Source organism: Eschrichtius robustus, chromosome 2 (assembly GCF_028021215.1).
Source record: "Eschrichtius robustus isolate mEscRob2 chromosome 2, mEscRob2.pri, whole genome shotgun sequence".
Taxonomy (NCBI): domain Eukaryota; kingdom Metazoa; phylum Chordata; class Mammalia; order Artiodactyla; family Eschrichtiidae; genus Eschrichtius; species Eschrichtius robustus.
Genome location: NC_090825.1, coordinates 177,352,182 through 177,373,327, shown reverse-complemented (window position 1 = coordinate 177,373,327; position 21,146 = coordinate 177,352,182). Strand labels below are relative to the sequence as shown.

Here is a 21,146-nt window from a genome sequence, read left to right as displayed (position 1 = left end):
ACAGCCCTCCCAGATCACCTGCTCGAGAAGCCTGTCTCAGCAGGCTGCCCACGAAGCTCCTGGGTGGAGAGTGTGGTCGCCTCTCCCCTCTAAACGTCCCTGCACCCCTACCCCCAGCCCGGGCAGGGGCCTCAGACAGACCCTACATTGATGAGGCACCTACTGTGTGCCAGGCCCCACCCCACCGGGTTCACCAGCTCTGAGCCCTGGGTCCCTGGGTCGGGGTCTGGGCGCCCTGGGGAGCGGGGCCCGCCCCCGCCCCGCCCCCTCTCAGCCTCGGGTGCTGCCCGGACGGTGAATAACACTGGGCCTGACAGCCGGAGCGCCGGGAGGGGACCTGGCTGGGGCGGGCTTGGGGGAGGGGAGGGGAGCGGGCGGAGGCTCCCGAGAGGGCACCGGCCACCCCCGCCACCGCCCCTGCCCCTACGGCCCTGGGGTCCCGTGGGCGCCCCCTCCCCCAGGAGGCCTCGCGGTCTCCCCGCGGGGCTGGGGGGCGCCCACTGACCCTCATCAGCCAGGCCCGGGCGGGAGGGGCGTGGCCAGCGCGGGGCGGGAGGGGCTGATGGGAGACAGACCGAAAGACAGAGAGATTGAGCCAGACACTAGCAGAGACAGGCGCCGGCCGCAGAGCGGAGCCCCAACCCCGGGCTATTTTTAGCCCCCGCCGAACCCCCTCCAGGCCGGGAGGGGACCTCGCCGCCCCTCCCGCGGCCCGGGACCCCGCGCCGCCCCACCCTCCATCTGTGTCCCGCCGCGACGTGGCAGTGCCGGGGTCCTCGGCGTGGTCCTCCCGCCGTGACTCAGTTTCCCCAGGGGCCCCGGAGGCAGGGCCACCCTGCTTCCGCTTCCGCACGCCCCCCCCTCCAGCCCGGCACCCGCAGGTCCGCCGGGACGCGACTGCGCGGCTGGCTACTCCTGCACGCCCCATCGACCATCGCCTGCTGAGGACAACTGGCTATCAGGTTAGGGGCGGGGCATGAGAGTGGGCAGGTGTGGCTTGGGTGTATCCTGCGGTGACCCGCCCTGCTGTGGGTGTTTCACCGTGGGCGGTGACAGTTGCCAGGTGCTGGGTGTTCTGGGGCATTGGTGAGCTTGGGTCCCGTGCCTGGAGTGCTACTGGCCCTGGGCACCTGCGTGTGCCTCTGTGGCCAGTGTGGCGGAGGATGTGCTTTGTGTGTGGGTTTCGCTGGGTCTGTGCCCGGCCACTCCGTGTCCTGTGGTGCCACCACAGCCGGAGAGGGTGCCAGGGTGCTGGGTGTGGCTGTGAGTGTGAGCACACGTCTGGTTGGTTGTGTGTCTGTGTGCACACTCGGAGTTGTGCCCATCATTAACCACTGGCCGCCTGGCCTGGGTCCTGTCCCTTCATCACCCATCCGTCCCCCGCCGGTGCTGGGGGACGCCCACTGGACAGATAAGGAAACTGAGGCTCAGAGGGAGGGACTGTGTGAGTCCGGGCCAAGGCTCAGCTCCAACCCTGACAGGCTGACTGTGATGTCTCTGGGGTGGGGGCCTGGCTGCTGTCACCAACAGGAAAAGTTCCCGGAAATTGAGTCTTGTGGTGGGGGAAGGCAGGGGCGGGCCTGGGGACTGACAGTGGCCCTGCATGTATGCGTTTGTGTCTGTGTGGGCGTCTGTGGCTGCACAAGGGCGTGGAGGGGGTCCACACCCTCAGGCGTGCAGGTCTGCATCGGGTAAGGGCAGGAAATGATGCAGAGATTGGCCTGGTCCCTGCACTTTCATGCCAGAGGACAGCGTCGTTGGTCACCTGGGCAGCACTAAAGGACTTAGGAAATGTGGAAGTGGGCCAAGGTCACACAGAGCATCAGGGCTCCCACCTGGCTGCCCCATGCACGCAGCCAGGAGACGAGCTGTGAGCACAGCCAGGAAGCAGGAAGGGTGCACCAGGCGGGGTTGGGATGGGGGGGGGGGGGCACAGCGGAGGCAAAGTCTCGGTGGCAGGAGCAGGTCAGGCCTGGGAAGACCAGCCAGAATGCCAGCAGGTGAGTCGGTGTCCTTGTTATCCCCATTTCACAGAGGGGGAAACTGAGACTCAGCAAGGCCGAGCCCCCAGCTGGGCAGTGGCAGATTGCGGGCTCCAGTCCGAGTTTGTCTGAGGTCACCGTCACCCCTGGGGGAGGCTGGGTGGGTCCATGGCGTGAGGACAGGCAGGCCGGGCAGGCCAGGTGGTGGCGTGTCAAGAGGAAGAGGGACTTGTTGAAAGACGGATGGATCACAGGAGCAGGAGGAGAAGAATGGGGCAGGTGATGACGGACCATCAGGCAGAGGAGGGGCCTGGCCCTTGGGAACCAAAGGCCACATTCCATCGGGGCCACCATAGTGGGCGGAGGGAGGACCAGCCTGGTGCCCGAGCCCAACCCAGCGCACAGGCCTCTGGGACAGCGGTGAATAGATCCCTCCCAGCCTCACCGAGGGAGGCTGAGGGAGCAGTGAAAGTCCATCCTCCAGAGAGGAGCCAGGACCCGAGAGAGAGATTTCTGGAACCCAGGACCCAACCAAATTCCCATCAAAGTTCTGGAACCTCAGCCCCTTGAAATTCTAGATTCTTGGGGCCTTCAGCTTCCAGAACTGGGAACTCGTTAGAATTCCAGAACCCTGGACCGTCAAAGTCCAAACCTCCCCACTCTCGGGCCATGGAATCCTGGGTTTGTCCAGCAAATCTGGGGTGCATGTTTCTCTTGAGGCACAGAGAGGGAGAGCAATTCCCCCAAGGGCCACACAGTGGTGCTTATGGACCTCGGGCTGGGAAGAGCACGGTCCCCTGCAGGGTGGGGGCCCTGCCAGCCCTCCCGGCCAATGTGGGAGGGGAAGGGAGGCCTCACCAGGTGCCCCTCTGGCCCGCTTGCCTGGGGAACTTGAGCTGGCCGCTCTCACCTGAACCCCTCGGGGGGACTGGAAACCGCCGGCTGGGGCCAGAGGGAGTGGTGCCAGTTTCCAGCCTCCCCCAGGCCAAAGGCCCTGGGCCACAGGTTTGTTCCCAGACATGGGAGACGAGGCAGACACGAGGTGTGTGTCCCCGGGTGCATAAGCTCCCACGCAAGGTGGGGAACCAGGGGACCATGAGACCCGGGAGGAGCTGGCGGTCACTCAGGGCTGAGGCAGGGGCAGTGACCGCAGGCACAGCCCGAGTCCCCAGGAATGTTTAGAAACAGCGCATACCAGCTCTCAAGGGAGGGAGGGAGCAAGCGCCCCGCCCCAGGGGGAATCCAAGTGCAGGCCAAATCTGAGACGGCAAAGAGCACACCCCTGCCCGGGAGTGGACGGCTCAGATGGCCGAGCACCGTGGAACGCCCCCACCCCTCTGGGGTTCTGGTTTCCCTCTCCAGGCCCCGCCCCCATCGAAGTGGCAGTGGCCTTGGCTCTCAGCCTGGGAGGCAAGCTCTGTGGAGCTGGCCATCGGGAGCTGGATAATTTATGAGGCTCGATAAGGAGTTGCTGAGCTGAATTAATGAGATGGGGAGTGAGGGGGTAGCTGAGCACGCTCACTGCTGAGGCCAGGTCACAGGCACGGGCCCAGGGCCAGCACGAATGCAGCGCCTACATGGGCTTAGCCCTGGGCACAGACGAAATCATTCTCATCATCCGCCCCATTTTATAGGAAGGGAGACTGAGACTCAGAGCGGGGCAAAAAGGGTTCGTGGATTCGAATCCAGTCTGACCAACTTTTTAGAAAAATTCTATCCCTTTTTGTTGTTTGTTTGGTTGGTTGGTGTGTTTTTTGTTTGTCTTGTTTGGTTGAGCTGCACAGCTTGCAGGATCTTAGTTCCCTGACCAGGGACCGAACCCATGCCCTCTGCAGTGAAAGCTCGGAGTCTTAACCACTGGGCCGCCAGGGAATTCCCTAGAAAAATTCTTATCTGTTTTTCATCAAGGAAAATTCCAATGATGGTGACACTCCACACCCACCTCCCACCAGCCTCCACCTGACTGGCAGGCCTTTGACTCAATTACACACATTTGTATGTAACGAGGCCCGAGTTTAAATCTCAGATCCACCCCGGCTAGGCTGTGTGACTTTGGATTAGTTATTTAACCTCTCTGTGCCTCAGGTTCCCTGCCTTTGCAAAATGGGGATCATAAGAGGACCTTTCTGATCTTTAGCTGCCTGGGCCATCTGTGCCTCCTGTGGTCCTGCCTCCCCACCTTTGCCCACTCTGATCCTGCCGCCCAGTGCCCCGTCCCTGCCAGCACAAGGATGGCTCGTGGTGTGCACCCAGGGTGGGGTGCCGGCCCCCTGGGTGACTTTATGCCCTCCCTGCTGTGTCCTTTTGGGGAATAGTTGCGGCATGCGGACTTCTTAGTTGCGGCATGCGGACTTCTTAGTTGTGGCATGTGGACTCTTAGTTGTGGCATGTAACTCTTTAGTTGCGGCATGCATGTGGGATCTAGTTCCCCGACCAGGGACTGAACCCAGGCCCCCTGCATTGGGAGCGCGGAGTCTTACCCACTGGGCTACCAGGGAAGCCCCTGGAAGTTGGCTTTTGAATGGTCTCATTTTATTTCTACTCAGCGTCCCCATATCTGGCTGATTCGTCCACACCCGAGGCAGTCAGACCTACATGTCTCTCCAGTTTTCTCCCCCAGCCCCACACAGGGTAGTTTATAGCCCATTACCCTCCTCCTATTGTTTATAGCCCGTCCCTGGGGATCCTGTTGCTCCAAATGACCTGAGTTTTGCTCCCAGATGGAACTGGATTTCTGGGTTTCTTTCTTTTTTTTTTTTTTTAATTTTTATTTATTTTTATTTTATTTTATTTTTATTTTTATTTATGGCTGTGTTGGGTCTTCGTTTCTGTGCGAGGGCTTTCTCTAGTTGCGGCGAGCGGGGGCCCCTCTTCATCGCGGTGCGCGGGCCTCTCACTATCGCAGCCTCTCTTGTTGCGGAGCACAGGCTCCAGACACGCAGGCTTGGTAATTGTGGCTCACGGGCCCAGCTGCTCCGCGGCATGTGGGATCTTCCCAGACCAGGGCTTGAACCTGTGTCCCCTGCATTGGCAGGCAGATTCTCAACCACTGCGCCACCAGGGAAGCCCCGGTTTATTTCTTATTAAATGAAAATGGGGGAAAAAAAAGAATCTACACGATTCCAACATGTGAGGAAGGCTCTCCCTAAAACACCAATGGGGCCGGGCCTCCCCCACAATTTCACGAGAAATTGTGACCCACAAGGCTGACCTTGGAGCCCGCTCGAGAACCAGCGACCTCTGGCCACCAGCCAGCCGCCCTCCCCACACTGGGTGTGTCCTGTTTTACAATAGCTGAAATCTGTTCTGGATTCTGCAGTCCACCAAGGGCTCAGATGGATGACCAGCAGGGAAATGGAAGTTTAGAGAGAAGAAATCATTTGCCTGGGGTCACACAGTGGGTACCAGGGCTGGAGTTCAAACTGGGGCTTCTCAGCCCTTCTCTGAGGCCTGGCAAATACTAACTGGTGTCTTATCAGGGTTCCCAGAGGAGATAGAGCTGATCCTCACCCTTGAGGGTCACTGAGCCTGGGCAGGACAGGGCTGGAGCTAGTCATAGTAGTAATAGTAATACTTACTGAGTGGGGAGTGAGATAGGTCAGGAAAGGCTTCCTATAGGAGGGGATATTTGAGCTGGGGCATTGAAGGTTGTGTAGGAGTTCACCAGGGCTGCTCAGACTAAAATGCAGAATGAATCACCAGCAAATCTTCTCTTCCGCCACCCCCCTCCCCAGGTGTGCCTGAGCCAGTGCCAGTCCGCCCCACCTGCAGCCTTGGCCTGATGGGGTGGTGACCCTCCCCACTCCGCTCTGGCGCCATGTGGCCCAATGGCAGTTCTCTGGGGCCCTGTTTGCGGCCAACAAACATCACGCTGGAGGAACGGCGCCTGATCGCCTCCCCCTGGTTCGCGGCCTCCTTCTGCCTGGTGGGCCTGGCCTCCAACCTGCTGGCGTTGAGCGTGCTGGTGAGTGCGCGGCAGGGCAGCTCCCGTGCGCGATCCTCCTTCCTGACCTTCCTCTGCGGCCTGGTCATCACCGACTTCATGGGGCTGCTGGTCACTGGCACCATCGTGGTGTCCCAGCACGCCGCCCTCTTGGACTGGCAGTCCGTGGACCCAGGTTGCAACCTCTGCCACTTCATGGGAGTCATCATGGTCTTTTTTGGCCTGTGCCCGCTGCTGCTGGGGGCCGCCATGGCCTCGGAGCGTTACCTGGGCATCACCCGGCCCTTCTCACGGCCCGCAGCCGCCTCGCAGCGCCGGGCCTGGACCACGGTGGGGCTGGTGTGGGCCACCGCGCTGGCGCTGGGCCTGCTGCCCCTGCTGGGCGTGGGTCGCTACACCGTGCAGTACCCGGGCTCCTGGTGCTTCCTCACGCTCGGTGCCGAGCCGGGGGACGTGGCCTTCGGTTTGCTCTTCACCCTCCTCGGCAGCCTCTCGGTGGGGCTCTCCTTCCTGCTCAACACGATCAGCGTGGCCACCCTGTGCCACGTCTACCACGGGCAGGAGGCCGCCCAGCAGCGCCCACGGGACTGCGAGGTCGAGATGATGGCTCAGCTCACGGGCATCATGGTGGTGGCCAGCATCTGCTGGATGCCGCTGCTGGTGAGTGGCGGGGGCAGGGGCTGCCGGGGTCTCCCGCCCGCCCTTGGTGACTGGGCCTCGGCTCCTCCCGAATGAATTCATAACCCTCAGGTTCTCGTCCGCCCAAGAAAATGTGGGCGTGACCCCAGTGTTCAAGGGTCCTTCCTTGAGGAACCCATGAGCAAGACACAGATAATCCCAAACTGGGGGCAGGACTGGGGCAGAGGCAGTGTCCTGGGACTGAGATGCCCAGGGAAGGGCTCCCAGGCTCTCCCTGGGATATCAGGGAAGGCTTTCTGGAAGAGGGTCATTGGAGCTGGGGTTTTGAAGGATGAAGAGGAGTTTACCTGCCAGAGACAAGCAGGGAGGACGTTCCAGGTACAATTACTGAATCATTTCTACTTTGTGCCTAGTTCTGGGCTGGACCCTAGCCTTGCACAGATCTTCCCTGAGTCAGGGGAGCTTGCTGAAGTCCTTCCACTGATCGATGTAATTGGCCGCTTGGAGTGGTTATTTTTCCATTTCTGACTGGATGGGGACAAGTCTGGAGACTGGAATCAGATACTTGGTTTCCAGCCCACATCCAACAAGGACTTATCATGTGACTCTGGCTACGGGTTTCCCTCCTCCAGCCTCAATCTCCTCTTATTATGGGGATGACTAAAAAGGTGCCAGCCTCTCAGAGTGACTGTCAGGATGATGACATGAACTCATTTATTCATTTGTTCCTTCAACAAACATTTATTGAGCAATGAGTGTGTTGCTGGCTCTGGGCTAGGCACTGCACAGGGAACAAAACTGACAAAACTGAGTGACTTCCTGGAACTCTTAGGTCATGGGGAAGACAGAAAATAAACATAGTATATAAATAAGTGAAGTGGTAGATATTAGGAAGTGATAAGGGCTAAAACAAAAACCAAACCTGTGGGATAGGAAGATTGCAAATTTGGTTTGCTTTGTTTTGCTAAGAATGTTTTTACGTGTGTCAATGGTGGGAGAAAAAAAAGAAAGCAACATAAATTTTTTTGTGATACGTGAAGCTGCAGGCGCTGATGGGTCCCAGGGGAGTGGCAGTTACCGGATAATGCTTCTGGCTGAGAAATGTGCTTCTGTTCTGTACCTGGGGTGTCCCTCCCAGGCCTGGTCTCATAGAGCTGAGGCCATTTCTTTTTTTTTTTTGAATTTTTGAATTTTATTTTATTTATTTTATACAGGAGGTTCTTATTAGTTATCTATTTTATACATATTAGTGTATATATGTCAATCCCAATCTCCCAATTCATCCCACCACCACCGCCCCACCCCGCCACTTTCCCCCCTTGGTGTCCATACGTTTATTCTCTACATCTGTGTCGAGCTGAGCCCATTTCTATATTCACTTATAATTATTATCATTATTATTTATCGGGCAGCATCTAGAGGGTGCCTGTGAACACCTGAGTCAGGTCCCCCCCTCTGCCCACAGCCCTCCAGGGCTCCCACCTCCCTCAGGGTAAAAATCCAAGTGTTCCCTGCCACCCACAAGGCCCTGCACTACCTGCCCTGTCCCCCCCCTGCCCCCCCACCTCCCTCCCTCCGCCTCGCTCACTCTGCTCCAGACACATGGGCCTCCTGGCTGTTCCTCCAACATGCCAGGCCCGGTCCTGCCCCAGGACCTTTGCACTGGGCTGTACCCTCTGCCTGGAATGCTTCCCCCTACCCCAGATCTCCACGTGGATCACTCCCTCACTCCTCCATGTCTTTCCTCAAATGTCACCTTCACCAAAAAGTCCCTGAGAAGGATCTGCCTCAGCCTCTTCTTTCTCCCTGCCCTCCAGCCTTGACTCTCTTGAAATACCCAGGATGAGCCCTGCCCTGCTCTAAATAGGGGTTGAACTGTTAGGTAAAAACCAAGAAGGCGTCCTAGGTAGAATCATTGAATCATTAAACGATTCCTGGTCCCCTTTGGCAGCAAAAGTTTTCCTAAAAGGCCATATAGTAAACCCTTTAAACACAGTCTCTGTGACAACAACGCAGCTCTGCTGCTGTGGCATGAAAGCTACATGGAAACAAACGGGCACGGCTGTGCACCAGTAGGACTTCATTCACGGACTCTGAAATTTGAATTTCATGTCATTGTCACGTCACAAAATATGCTTTCTAGGCCACTACCCTGGTGGCCCAGTGGTTAAGACTCTGTACTTCCACTGCAGGGGTTGTGGGTTCGATCCCTAGTCGAGCATGCTGCGTGGCACGGCCAGAAAATAAAAAATAAAAATAAAAATTTTTTTAAATTAAAAAACCCCCAAAATATGCTTTCTATTTTTTTCCTCTCACCATTGACACATGTAAAAACATTCTTAGCAAAACAACAAAACAAACCAAAAAGGCAAAAATAAAGCAAACAAAGCAAAACAAAAACAGGTGGCAGGCCAGATTTGGCCCATGAGCCAACTCCTGCTCTAAAACCTCCCATAGCTCCCTATTGTCCCAGAAGAAAGGCCCACAGACACTTCCTTCAAACTCACCTGGGAAATTCCTATTCGCCATCTGGTTACCTCTCCCAAGCCTGGTCAGGCTCCTACTCTGGGCTCCAACAGTGCCTCCATCACTGCTAGGTCACCCCCACTCCCACCGCCAAGCTGCAGCCACCTGGTCACAAGTCCTAATGGGGCTGTGAGCCTGTGCAAGTGGGACCTGGGTCTGTCTTGGCCACTGCAGTGTCCCCAGAATTGCCCAGCACACTGTAGGTGCTCAGGAAACAATTCTAAAATAATAATTTATGGGGAATTTCCTAGCGGTCCAGTGGTTAGGACTATGCACTTTCACTGCTGAGGGCACGGGTTCAATCCCTGGTCAGGGAACTAAGATCCCACAAGCTGTACGGCGCAGCCAAAAAAAAAAGAAAAAAATTTATTTTAATATAATACATGCAATACAATATGAATGTAATTATATTAAATATAGTATAAATTTGATTATAATTATGAAAATATAATAATTATAATATATTATATTAGAATTAATACTTAATAATCATATCAATCATATAATTGTTAAATACTGTATAACATATAACTGTAATTACATATTATTACTTAATATTTAACAATTATATCAATCATTATATAATATATAGTTATATATTATATAATTGTTAAATACTATATAACATATAACTATAGTTATATATTATTCATTCATACTTAATCATATATCAATCATTATATAATATATATTATATAATTGTTAAATACTATATAACATATAACTATAGTTATATATTATTCATTCATACTTAATCATATATCAATCATTATATAATATATATTATATAATTGTTAAATACTATATAACATACAGCTATAATTACATATTATTAATTAATACTTAATAATTATATCAATCATTATGTAATTTATAGTCACATCCTTATAATTATGTTATATATTATATAATTACATATATAATTTTAAATACTATATAATATATATAACATAACTTATATAATAGTTATAATTAACAATATATTAATTATTAGGTAACTAATTATATTCTATGATAATCTGCAAATACCTTATTACATTACATATTGTATAATATTAAATATAAAATCCAATATTTAATAAAATATATTAAAGTGATTTAATATAAGAATTTAACATAAAATTATTTGTCATAAAATTTTATAAACTATAGATTTTAATATAATATAAACTGACTTAAAATGAAATAAACAACATAAAATTTAATTATTTAATATACAATTTTATACCATAATTTGATATTATATTATAAAATTTGTGTAAAATATAAATGTTTGATAGAATAATGAAACTGGCAGTCACAGTGATTCCACCTGCTCACGTGTGCAAGTCCTCTTGTCCACCACGTTTAATTGTACCCAGGAGAGGAGCAGGAAAAGTGTGCTATTTTTCGGTCACATCAGCTGAAGCTCAGAGAGGTCAGGCAGCTCTCCCGAGGTCACACAGCACCTCGGGGACAGAATCGGCACGGGATCTCAGCGGACGGCAGGTGGCCCGGGCAGGTGCTGGTGGAGGGCAGGGCTGGTGGCCGGCCTGGCCCCCGGCTGACCGCTCTGGCCACACACACACACACACACACACCCCCCTCCCCCCGCAGGTCTTTATCGCCCAGACGGTGCTGCGGAGCCCGCCTGCCATGAGCCCGACCGGGCAGCTGTCCCGAGCCACCGAGCAGCAGCTGCTTATCTACCTGCGCGTGGCCACCTGGAACCAGATCCTCGACCCCTGGGTGTACATCCTGTTTCGCCGGGCGGTGATCCGGCGCCTCCACCCTCGCCTCAGTACCGGGTCCAGGTCGCTCTCCCTGCAACCCCAGCTCACCCGCAGGTCCACGATGCAGTAGGGCCAGGGCTGGACGTCGGGGGCAGCTCTGGAAGGACAGAGCACCCTGCCAGCATGTCCCCCATCAAACCTTCATCCTCCCTGTCAGTCGCATCTGCCTGTTCGGAAGTCCAGGAGCCAGGAGTGCAGGATGGACAGTTTGAGCGGCAGGATTGTGTGCTGTCTTCCATCATCCCTGGGGACCCTCGAACTCTTCCCTGACTCCCCTTTCCAAAGCTCCTCCCCTCTCTCAGCCCCCTCCCCACTCAGAGGCCCCTCCGAATCCCAGGAAGGGTGTGGGCAATGCTGGTATGGTGTCTGGAGGAAAGCAGACTTGCAAGCCTCCCCTTGCAGAAATCCTCCAGAAATGGGGGACTCTGACCCCTGAATATGACCTACTTACTGGGGTACAGTTGATTCCCTTTGACAGCCCAATTTGAGAAGGCTCTGTCTAGAAAAGGTTGAATGAGAACGGGCAAGAGACTCCCTCTCTTGCCAAAATATAATCTCTTTTGGCTCTGAAATGGTCAATTATGGAAGTTTCTTGTATCAATATTCCTATCCAACCGTGTGGCAGCCGAGCAGGACTGGGGGACTGCGGAAGCCCCAAGAGGTTGGGCTGGCTTCCAGCTCCTCTCCCCACTTCCTTTATTGAGTCTTCCCTAAGCACATTACAGCTTGGATCTCCTGGAAGCCTCCCTACAGCCCCTAGGAGAGGGTTCTGGGATTAAACCCATTTTGCAGGTGAGGAAAAGAGAGGGCAAGACACACGGAGACCATGGGGTACACGCCTGCTTCCTCCACGGAAGACGGGGCGCACTCCCTCATAAGCTTGTGGTTTAGCCATCTATTCGCTCAGCCCTTCAGACTCCCCATGCCTTGAACAAGCAGCTCCTGGCCCATAGTAGGTGCTCAATAAAGGCAGACGGAATGGCCGAACGACTGAGCTTGTATAGAGCACCGTGCGTCTGCAGGTCCATGAGCACCTGCACACTTAGCACTTAACAACGTGCCTGGCACATCGTAGCCACGTAAGAAGCATCCAGTGTTGTCATGTCAGCCCCCCAGACCCTCACGCCTGCCCCTTCCTCTGCTCTCCCCCAAACACCCCCCAAAAACGACACACCAGGCTGCAGGGGTGGGAGGTGCCTTTATTCCCCATGAGCCCTCAAGGTACATGAGGAGGAAACCGCCTCCTGCCCCCACTTCCCCCCCCCCCCACCCCGCCTCCCCTCCACAGACCTGGGATCTGCTTACAGCTCCCAGAGCCAGGCCCAGGTGAAACCGAAGCCCCTGTGTCCACCCTCCCTCACCACCCCCCCCACCCCGCCTGTGGGGGAATGAGGTCACCTGCTGCTTCTGGGGGACCCAGGCTGGGAGGGGCAGGAGAGGGCATGGGGGCCACAAGTATGTCACCCCCAAGCTATAGCCCCCCATGGTAGGGGAGGGGCTCTGACGCCTGCGGAGCCGGCCCTGGCTCCCTGAGCATGGCGGAGGGGGCAGGCCCCCGAGCTGAGGGTTCAGGGGGCTGGGAATGCAGGAGGACCGCCCTGGTGGCAGAACTAGGGATGACAGATTTGGTGGGCAGGGTGGACTTCTGGGGTCCCAGCTGGGGCTTGGGGGGAAGGGCTGGTTTCTGCGGGGCGGAGGGGGACCACGGCTGTGGCACCAGGGCAGAAGTGGATGGGCTTCGGCCTGGGCCAGTATCGGCCTGGGCTCCTTGAACCAGATCATGGGGCTGAGGGTGAGAGACCCTCCTAGGACCTGGAGGTGGGGCTCTGGGTGGTGGGCCTGGGTGTTGAGGTCGGGCTGGGGGAGTGGGATCAGGCTGGGTTCTGGGGTCAAGGCCAGGGGTCTGTGGGCGGAGCCCATTTCTAGAGCTGAGCTGGATTCTTGAGCTGGTCTGGCTTCTGGAGCTGGATTGGGTTTCAGAAACAGATTCGGTTCTGGAACTGAGGTGGATTCCAGAGCTGGGCTGGGTTCTTGAACTGGTCTGGGTTTCAGAGCTGTGGTGAGTCTCAGATCTGAACTGAGTTCTAGAGCTGAACTGGGTTCTGGAGCAGAGCTGGGCTCCAGAGCTGGGCTGAATTCTTGCACTGGTCTGGGTCCCAGAGCTGGGCTGGGTCTCAGAGTTGAGCTGGGTTCCAGAACTGGTCTGGGTTCTGGAGCTGGTTTGGGTTCCAGAAATGAGGTGGACTCCAGCGAGGGGCTGCATTATCGCACTGGGCTGGGTCTCAGAGATGAGCTGGGTTCCAGAACTGGTCTGCGTTCTGGAGCTGGGTTGGGTTCCAGAGCTGGGCTGTATTCTTGAACTGGTCTGGGTTTCAGAGCTGGGTGTTATCTCTGAGCTGAACTGAATTGTGGAGCTGGGCTGTGTTCTGGAGCTGAACTGGGCTCCAGAGCTGGGCTGAGTTACTGAACTTGTCTGGGTCCCAGAGCTGGGCTGGGCTCTAGAGATGAGCTGAGTTCCAGAGCTGGTCTGTCTCCCAAAGTCCGGCTCAATACCAGAGCTGCCTGGGGGCGTGGTCTGGAGTTGCTTTCTAGAGCTTGGCAGGGTTGCTGAGATGAGCTGGGTCCCAGAGGTTTTTTGAGCTCCCAGGCAGGGCTGGGTCCTGGAGCTGGGCCTGCTCTCAGAGCTCGACAGAGCTGTGGAGCTTAAGTCTATTGCTGCATTGGTCTGGGTCCCAGGACCAGACTCTAGTTGGATTCTGGAACTCAAGTGGGTCTCAGCAGTTGACTGTGTTTTAGAGCTGGATGGGATTTCAGAGCCAGCCTGTTCTCTAGAACTGAGCTGAGTTCTGGAGCTGGGTGGGGTGCCTGAGCTAGACTGAACTCTGGAAATCGGCCAAGCCTTGAAGTCTGTCTGGGTCCCAGAGCTGGATGACGTTCTAGAGCTGCTCTGTGTTCTGCAGTGAGGGTGGGGCTTGACATCAAGTGGAGCTCTGGAGGCGGGCCTTGCCCCAGAGGTGGATGGGGGTCCAGAGCTTGTCTGAATTCTGGAGACAGGCCTGCTTGTTGCACTAGTCTGGGGTCTAGAGCTGGGCTCAGTCTCTGAGCTGGACTCATCACTGGAGCTGGACTGGGCCCTAGTATGGGGGTGGGGTCTGGACCTGGGCTGCTCTGCAGCATGCATCTGGGTTCCTGAGCTGGTCTGGGCATGAGAATAGGGTTGGGTTTGGGAACTGTCTTTGAATCCTAAGCTGACGTGGCTTCTGGAACTGGGCTGCTTCTTGAGTCTCACCTGGGTTCCAGAACTAACTGGCATTTCTGAGCTAGACCAGGTGTCCAGGTACAGCTGGGTCATGGAGCTGTCTTGCGTTCCAGAGTTGGGTCGAGTTTTAAGGCAGGGCTGGGTCATAAAGCTGGCCTGGCTTTCAGAACTAGGATTGATTTTAGAGCTGGGGTGGCTCTTAAAACTTGTCTGGGTTCCCAAACTTGACTTTATATCAGAGCTCAGCTTAGCCTCAGAGCTGTCCTGGGTTCTAGAGGAGAGCTGGGTTCTGGAGCTGGGTTGCATCTCAGAACTGGATTGGGTTCTAGTGATGAACTGGGCCTCAGAGCTGGCCTGGGTTCCAGAGGAGGGCTTGGTCTCAGAGCTGGGCTTGGTCTCAAAACTGGTATGGGTTCTAGAGGTGAACTTGGTCTCAGAGCTGGCCTTGGCTCTAGAGGGGAGCTTGGTCTCTGAGCTGAGCTGGGTTCTAGGGCAGGGCTGGGTCTCAGATCTGGGCTTTGTCTCTGAGCTGGGCTGGGTTCTAGAGCATGGCCGAGTCTCAGGGCTGGGCTCGGTCTCAAAACTGGTGTGGGTTCTAGAGGTGATGCCAGTCTCAGATCTGGGCTTGGTGTCCGAGCTGAGCTGGGTTCTAGAGCAGGGCTGGGTCTCAGATCTGGGCTTCTGGACTCCAGAGCAGGGCTGGGCTTGGGGAACTGGCCGGGAGGGCTGGGGCAGGGGGCTGGGCTCCGGGCTGGGGCTGCGCTCGGCCCCGGGGCAGACTAGCCACAGGCCTCCCTGGCCTCGCCGATGGCGGCCCACACCTCCACCACAAACTCGTCCGGGAAGGCGAACTCGCCCAAGACGGAGTCTAAATGGCGTGCAAACTCCTGGACACTCACTGTCTTCTTGGATGTCTCCACCATGGTGGACGCTGCAGGCCGAGCCGAGGGGAAGTGGGTGAGGGAGCTCCCTGGGGGGACGCCAGCTTCCCCTGGGACCCTTGCCTCCTCCCCGTGGGCTGTCCTCCCCCCAGGGTCCACCCGGCTTACCCTGGCCCCTTACCCAGCTCTGGGTCCCGAATGCCCATGTAGCTCTCCAGCAGGTCATCTACCCTCCGAGATGCCTCTTCCTCAAATTCACTGGGCTGGGGGCGTAGGGAGCAAAGCAGAGGGTCAGAAGCCTGGGATCCCTCCGGCCCAGCCCCCTCCCCAGTCCCCCACCCCTTAGGTGACAGCAGACTGGGACCACCCATTAGTCAATGCTTCTGGTCCCACCATTACTGCCCTGACTGAAAAGGGCCCACTTTGCAGGTAGGGAAACTGAGGCTGGGTAAAGGAGAGGGTCTTACCCAAGGTCATGCTGAGTCAGCGATAGAACTCTAGGTGCAAGAGACCCTGAAGTCCACCCTTCTCCCCTCCACTCACCACTTCCTCCACAGTGGCGGCCCCCCCAGACCGAAGCCGCAGGGTCTCCCTCCCACTGCTGACTTTTGCCTCCATGGGGCATTTGCTGCTCCGGCTCCTCTGGCCGATCCTATCTGGAGGGGACAGAGTGGGGGAGGTGCGTGTGTTCTGGGCAGATGCATATCTTCCTAAACACTCAGAAGCCACCAGCTGAGCCTTTCTAGAACCTTCCTACCCTTCAGAGTCCTCCTTATGTCCATGGGTGAATCCTCAGGGACCGTGCTTGAGAATCCTTTCTTCTCTCAAATTTCCCTCCTCCTCTGAAAATGACTTTCTCTAGAAGAGACTGGTTAAGATTCTCCTCGTGCCCAGAGGGTCAATCTAGAAAGCTCCTTGCTCTAGAATTGGCTCTTTCTAACCTGCTCATGGCTCTCAGAGTTCACTGTCCTGCTCCAGAGCAGATCTAGGACCCCATCCTGTCACACTCTCCTGGGACCTCCCTCCAGATGGGCCAGGGCAACTTTAGAGCCTCTTGTTCTGGGACAGGGCGACTCAAAGGGCCAGTCCATGATGAGATAAGAAGGCTGTGCCAGAATGGAAATTAGCATCCTGCTTCCTTCCTTGAGAAAGTCTACCTATGGAAAAAAATTGTCTGCTGAACTAAACAAGGTGATCTACATTCTAGATCAAGGTTCTCAACCCAGTTGGCACGGGGTGGGGAGTGTGATTTTGCCCCCCACCCCCGGTGACATTGACAATACCTAGAGACACTTTTGATTGTTACAACTCGGGGGAGACACTGGCACCTGTTAGGTCGAACCTGACAGTGCCCAGGACCACCCCACAACAATCATCCAGCCCCAAATGTCAATAGTGCTGAGGTTAAGAGTCCTTCTTCGACGGGGACCTCCTTATCTCTTCCATGGACAAGTCACAGACTTCTCTTTGAAAACCTCCATTCTAGAGCTCCCTTTGAGAGCCACTCTCAAGAACTCACCAGAGCCTCATAGCAGTACTTTAAAAGCTCCCAGACCAGCTACAAAATAGATCCAGATACCTCCTCATCCTTTCCCAATCTTCCCAAGCCTCCCCCGACCCCCATGCCCAGACCAACTCTATAACGATCTAGAAATGACCCTCCTGTTCCTCATACAGTGCCAGAAGCTCCCTGTCCTGTCGCCAGAGGCATCTAGAACCTTCCATCCTGTCCCATCCCCCCCACCCTTTGCCACCCCGTGCATCCAGAGGACCAATTTCTGGAAGAGCTTCCCCGCCCCCCCCCCCCCACCAGCCTGCCCCCTGGGCCCCAGGTGGCCCTCACCGAAGGCTCTCTTGGGCTGAACCAGGCGCAGGGTGAAAGGCTGCAACTTGGGCAGCTCCCGGAGCATCTTGGCCACCTCGTAGTGGCGGCAGCCAACGATTGAGTGGTCGTTGATGGCCTCAATGCTGTCGCCCACGCACACTGCCTCGATCCGGTTGATGATACTGCCTTCCTTGATCCTCTGCAGGGACCCAGAGTCACTCACAGGGCCACCCCAGCGACCCCTCTCAGGTCCTGCTCACACCAGAGAGGGGCAGAGAGGGGCACCCGGGAAGCCACCCGCCCCCACGGGCACCTTGATGAAGGCATAGCCAGCCCCGTTGTCAGTGATGGTCAGTCCCAGGGCGTCCTCGGTCTTAGTGACCTCCACCTCTTTGGTCTCGCCGCGCACGTGGGCAAAGATAAAGTCCTCCAACCCTATCTGGCCGCCCAGGAGTTTCTGCATGTCCACTTTGTGGCTGTTTAGGGTGCAGAATAAGATCTGTCCCGAGGGGAGGGGGAGCCCAAAATTAACGACAGACCTCATCCCCCACCGTCTGCGCAGAACAACCGGGGGTTGGGCTCAGGGGCCTGATAGGGAAACCAAGGCGCACAGAGGCACGAAACTGACCCCAATCATCCCCTACCAGGATCGCAGTCACGTGTAATGGCAGAGTATGGGATCCTCTCGGAATGGGGTGGGAGGCGAGGGGATTGGGACCCCCAGAATGGGGAGCAGGGTGAGAAGGAGACTTCGGGCAGGAGGTCGCCCCCTCTCCCACCCCCCAGACTTCCCCTTTTAACCCTTCGGTGCCCTGTCACCCCCAATCTTTTAAGACTGTTCTAAATCTGCTGGCGCCCCCTCGGGGCTGCGCGGCGCTCCTACAACCCAGCCCCTGACCCCCCGCGGCCTCTGACTTCTCACCTGAAAGGGGGCTGCCTGGAAACACAGCCCCGCAGCCGCGCCCAGGAAACATAGGCGCTTCCCTGAGAGCTGGGGTCCACTCCTAGCTGGGTCAGCCCAGTGTTTTCCTGGACGAACTAGGCATCCATTAACCCTAAGACGTGCTCATGTTTTGCGCAGGGGGTCCACCGGGTATGGGCACCCCAGGATCTGAGAGGTGCGTCTCTGAGATCCGGAGATGGGATCCCCTCCATCCGAAGATGGGCGTTCTGGGGCCCCAGTCCCGGCGTCCAGGGTCCACCCATACCCCCGGTCAGCCGGTGGGCCTCGGGTGCTGGGGGTCCGGGGGCCTCACCTCGGTGGGCGCGATCCCGAAGGCCTCGGCGATCTTGGCGTAAAGCTCGCGGACGTTGGTGAAGCCCTCGATCTTGCCCGTGGGGCTGCCGTGAGCCAGCTGCGTGCGGAAGACGAGGCGCGGGCGGGCTCGGGGCGCGGCCGGGGTGGGGGACGCAGCCGGGGGCTCGGCGGGCGAGGGCGGGGGCGCGGGCAGGCGTGGGGCCTCGGCCCCCCGGGCCTCGCGGGCCGCTGTGGTCTCCATGGCAGGAGGAGGTCGGCCACCGGGGCCGCGGCCACAGCCGCCGGATCCGCCGCTTCCTGCAGCCTCCCCTCCCCCGGCCCAAGGAGCGACAGCCGAGCCGCCCGGGTAAGGGGATCCGGGAACCCGAGCCTCCCGGGAAGGCGACACCGCGGAGTGCGGGGCCGGGGCGGGGGCAGGGGGGCGGGGGGGTCGGGCCCCAGGTGTGCCGGCCTTGCCAGGGCCAGCTGTGAGCTCTCCGGGGAGCGGGAAAAATAAGGATCACAAATAAGGATGGGGCAGCCGCGGGTGCCCGGGCGCTTGCTCTCTGCTGGGCGCACTCATTTAATCCTTGCGACAACCATAGGAGGTGGGGAGGACGCTTACCCTGGTATAAACTGAGCCACATCGCGCCCATCCTCTGCCCACGGCCCTCCAGGGCTCCCACCTCCCTTGGGGTAAAAACTCAAGTCCTCCCCTTGGCCCACAAGGCCCTGCACGACCTGCCCCGGCCCCTCCCTGCCCTCCCCGCCTCCCTCTCTCCCCCTTGCTCACTCTGCTCCAGACACACGGGCCTCCTTGCTGTTCATTCAACACACCAGGCACAATCCTGCCCCAGGGCTTTCGCACAGGCTGTGCCCCTACACTTGGAACATCTTCTCCCAGATCTCCAAGGTTCACTCCCTCACCTCCTTCGGCTCTTGGCTCAGCTGTCACCTCCTATCACCACCTCCCAATCTCTCTTTCTGGCTTTTTTCCTCCTTAGCACTGAGCGTGACCTGACATAGCAGATAGTTTATTTATTCATCTTGTGTTTCCTCTGTCTCTCCAACTGGAATGTCAGCTTCAGGAGGGCAGGAGTTCTGGTCTCTTTTATCCCCTGCTGTATCCTCGCACACAGTGGGCACACGGGGTTACAGATAAAGAAGGAGGTTCTCGGCGCCAGGAGGCGTCTCTCAGAATCCCCTGGGAACGCAGCATCTAGGCATCACCAACAGGAACGTTGGTTGGCTCAATAAACAGCAGTGGAATGCCATATAGCAGCTCCAAAGAGAGGTCTTTCACCTTGGATGGATCTCAGAAACCAAGCATTGATGAAAACAGGCAAGTTGCAGGCTTTGGACGATGTAAGAAAATTTACGTAAAGTTTAAAAACGTGCAAAATGGGATACACACTATAGCACAGATGAACCTTGGAAACATGATGCTCATTGAAAGATGCCAGATTACAAAGGCCACATAGCGTGTGATGCCGTTTAGATGAAGTGTCCAGAACAGGCAAATCCATGGAGACAGAAAGTAGATTCGTGGTTGCCTGGGGCTGGGGGAGGTGAGGATGGGGAGTGATGGCTAACGGGAGGGGGGTTTGTTTTGGGGGTGATGATGAAAATGTTCTGGAATTAAGTTGTGCTGGTGGTTGCACAACTTTGTGATTAAACTAGAAACCACAGAGTCGTCTACTTTCGAACCTTTAGAAAACGAACCAAAAAAAAATCCATCAAAATGGCACTCTTGTGGGAAGACATCCTTTTGTGCTAAAAGTAGGTAAAGATCTGCCCAGGAATGGTAAACTCCAAATTTGGGATGAGGGTACGGAGCCAGGGAGGGAATGAGACGAGGGAGCACACACTCGGAGGTGGGTGTGTGACAGTATCGTTTTTTCGAGTCTCCTGGGACAACCGTAACAAAGTATCACCAACTGGCTGGCTTATAAAGAACAGAAATTTACTCTCTCACAGTTCTGGAGGCTAGAAATCAGCAAGACCAAGCTCCTCTGACACCCTGGGTGGCATCCTTCCTGCCCATCCTGGCTTCTGTTGGTGGCTGGTCATCCTTGGCTTTCCTTGGAGGCGTGCTTTGCTTGTGTCTGCCTCTGTTGTCACATGGCTGTCTCCTCTCTGCGTCTGTGCCCAAATCTTTATCTTCTTATAAGGACATCAGTCATATTGGATTAGAGGCTGCCGCACTCCAAGATGACCTCATCTTAACTAATCATATCTGCAGTGACCCTATTGCCAAATACGGTCACATTTTGAGGTTCTGGGGGTTAGGGCTTCAAGATTTTCTTTGAGGGGACAAAATTCAACCAGTAACATCAGTGCTTGTCAAATTACTCCCCAGAATTTTTAAGCTGCCCCAAACATTCCATTAAAGGCTGAAGTCTCTGTGAGGGTTCCCCAATAAGTTAAGCATAGAATTGCCATCTGACCCAGCAAGTCTGCTTCTCGGGATCTACCCAGAAGTGAGGGCAGGTGTTCAAACAAAAACCTGTACGTGCATGTTCTCAGTAGCACGATTCACAACAACCAAAAGGTGGGAACAATCCAAATGGCCATCAACAGATACTGGATAAACACAGCGTGGTCCATCCACACAATGGAATATTATTCAGCCAGAAAAAGGAATGAAGCACTGACATACACTACAATGTGGATGAACTTTGAGAACACGATGCTCAGTGAGAGAATCCAGACACAAAAGGACACGCAGCATGTGATTCCATTTACATGAAATGTCCAGAACAGGTAGATCCAGAGACAGAAAGTGGATTCGTGGGACTTCCCTAGTGGTCTAGTGGTTAAGGCTCCGGGGTTCCAGTGCAGGGGGCATGGGTTCCACCCCTGGTCGGGGAACTAAGATCCCACATGCCACGTGGTGTGGCCAAAAAAAAAAAAAAAAAAAAAAAAGTGGATTCCTGGTTGCCAGGGGCTGGGGAGAGTAGGCTTAGGACCCCAACAGAGGATCCTGGCCTGTTTCCCTCCAAAAGACACACACTCACAAGCTTGAAATTCAAATTCCATTTTTATTTAAAAAGTCCAATTGAGCAGTGGCAAAGGGGCCCCC

General features: G+C 55.5%; 3 protein-coding genes across 4 annotated transcripts in view; 2 read left to right on the top strand and 1 right to left on the bottom strand.

The window, feature by feature from the left end:
• The window catches only part of DOHH (deoxyhypusine hydroxylase), a 98,260-nt gene that overhangs the window by 920 nt on the left and 76,194 nt on the right, over positions 1–21,146 (top strand). The window lies entirely within an intron of this gene.
• On the top strand, positions 539–11,019 carry TBXA2R (thromboxane A2 receptor). Its single transcript, XM_068535051.1, has 3 exons — positions 539–962; positions 5,717–6,585; positions 10,687–11,019. The coding sequence occupies exons 2-3, from the start codon at positions 5,800–5,802 to the stop codon at positions 10,930–10,932; spliced, it is 1,032 nt and encodes a 343-aa protein (XP_068391152.1). The 5' UTR covers positions 539–962; positions 5,717–5,799; the 3' UTR covers positions 10,933–11,019.
• On the bottom strand, positions 12,240–18,326 carry GIPC3 (GIPC PDZ domain containing family member 3). 2 transcript variants are annotated; one of them, XM_068535043.1, is made up of 6 exons: positions 18,084–18,326; positions 17,141–17,326; positions 16,846–17,026; positions 15,546–15,658; positions 15,171–15,265; positions 12,240–15,052 (listed from the first exon to the last, which is right to left on the bottom strand). In XM_068535043.1, exons 1-6 carry the CDS (start codon positions 18,324–18,326, stop codon positions 12,334–12,336), a joined length of 3,537 nt encoding a protein of 1,178 aa, XP_068391144.1. In that variant the 3' UTR covers positions 12,240–12,333. The 2 variants fall into 2 exon arrangements, with proteins under 2 accessions (XP_068391144.1, XP_068391143.1); XM_068535042.1 differs by having other exon boundaries at positions 14,815–15,052; positions 15,184–15,265.

What these genes read in the sequence shown, in the direction of transcription:
- TBXA2R (XM_068535051.1), top strand. Translation starts at nt 5,800, where the DNA reads ATGTGGCCCAATGGCAGTTCTCTGGGGCCCTGTTTGCGGCCAACAAAC. An exon ending in TCTGCTGGATGCCGCTGCTG is followed by an intron (nt 6,586 to 10,686) that starts GTGAGTGGCGGG and finishes CTCCCCCCGCAG; the next exon opens with GTCTTTATCGCCCAGACGGT.
- GIPC3 (XM_068535043.1), bottom strand. Translation starts at nt 18,326, where the DNA reads ATGGAGACCACAGCGGCCCGCGAGGCCCGGGGGGCCGAGGCCCCACGC. An exon ending in CTGGCTATGCCTTCATCAAG is followed by an intron (nt 17,027 to 17,140) that starts GTGCCCGTGGGG and finishes GGGTCCCTGCAG; the next exon opens with AGGATCAAGGAAGGCAGTAT. An exon ending in TCAGCCCAAGAGAGCCTTCG is followed by an intron (nt 15,659 to 16,845) that starts GTGAGGGCCACC and finishes TGTCCCCTCCAG; the next exon opens with ATAGGATCGGCCAGAGGAGC.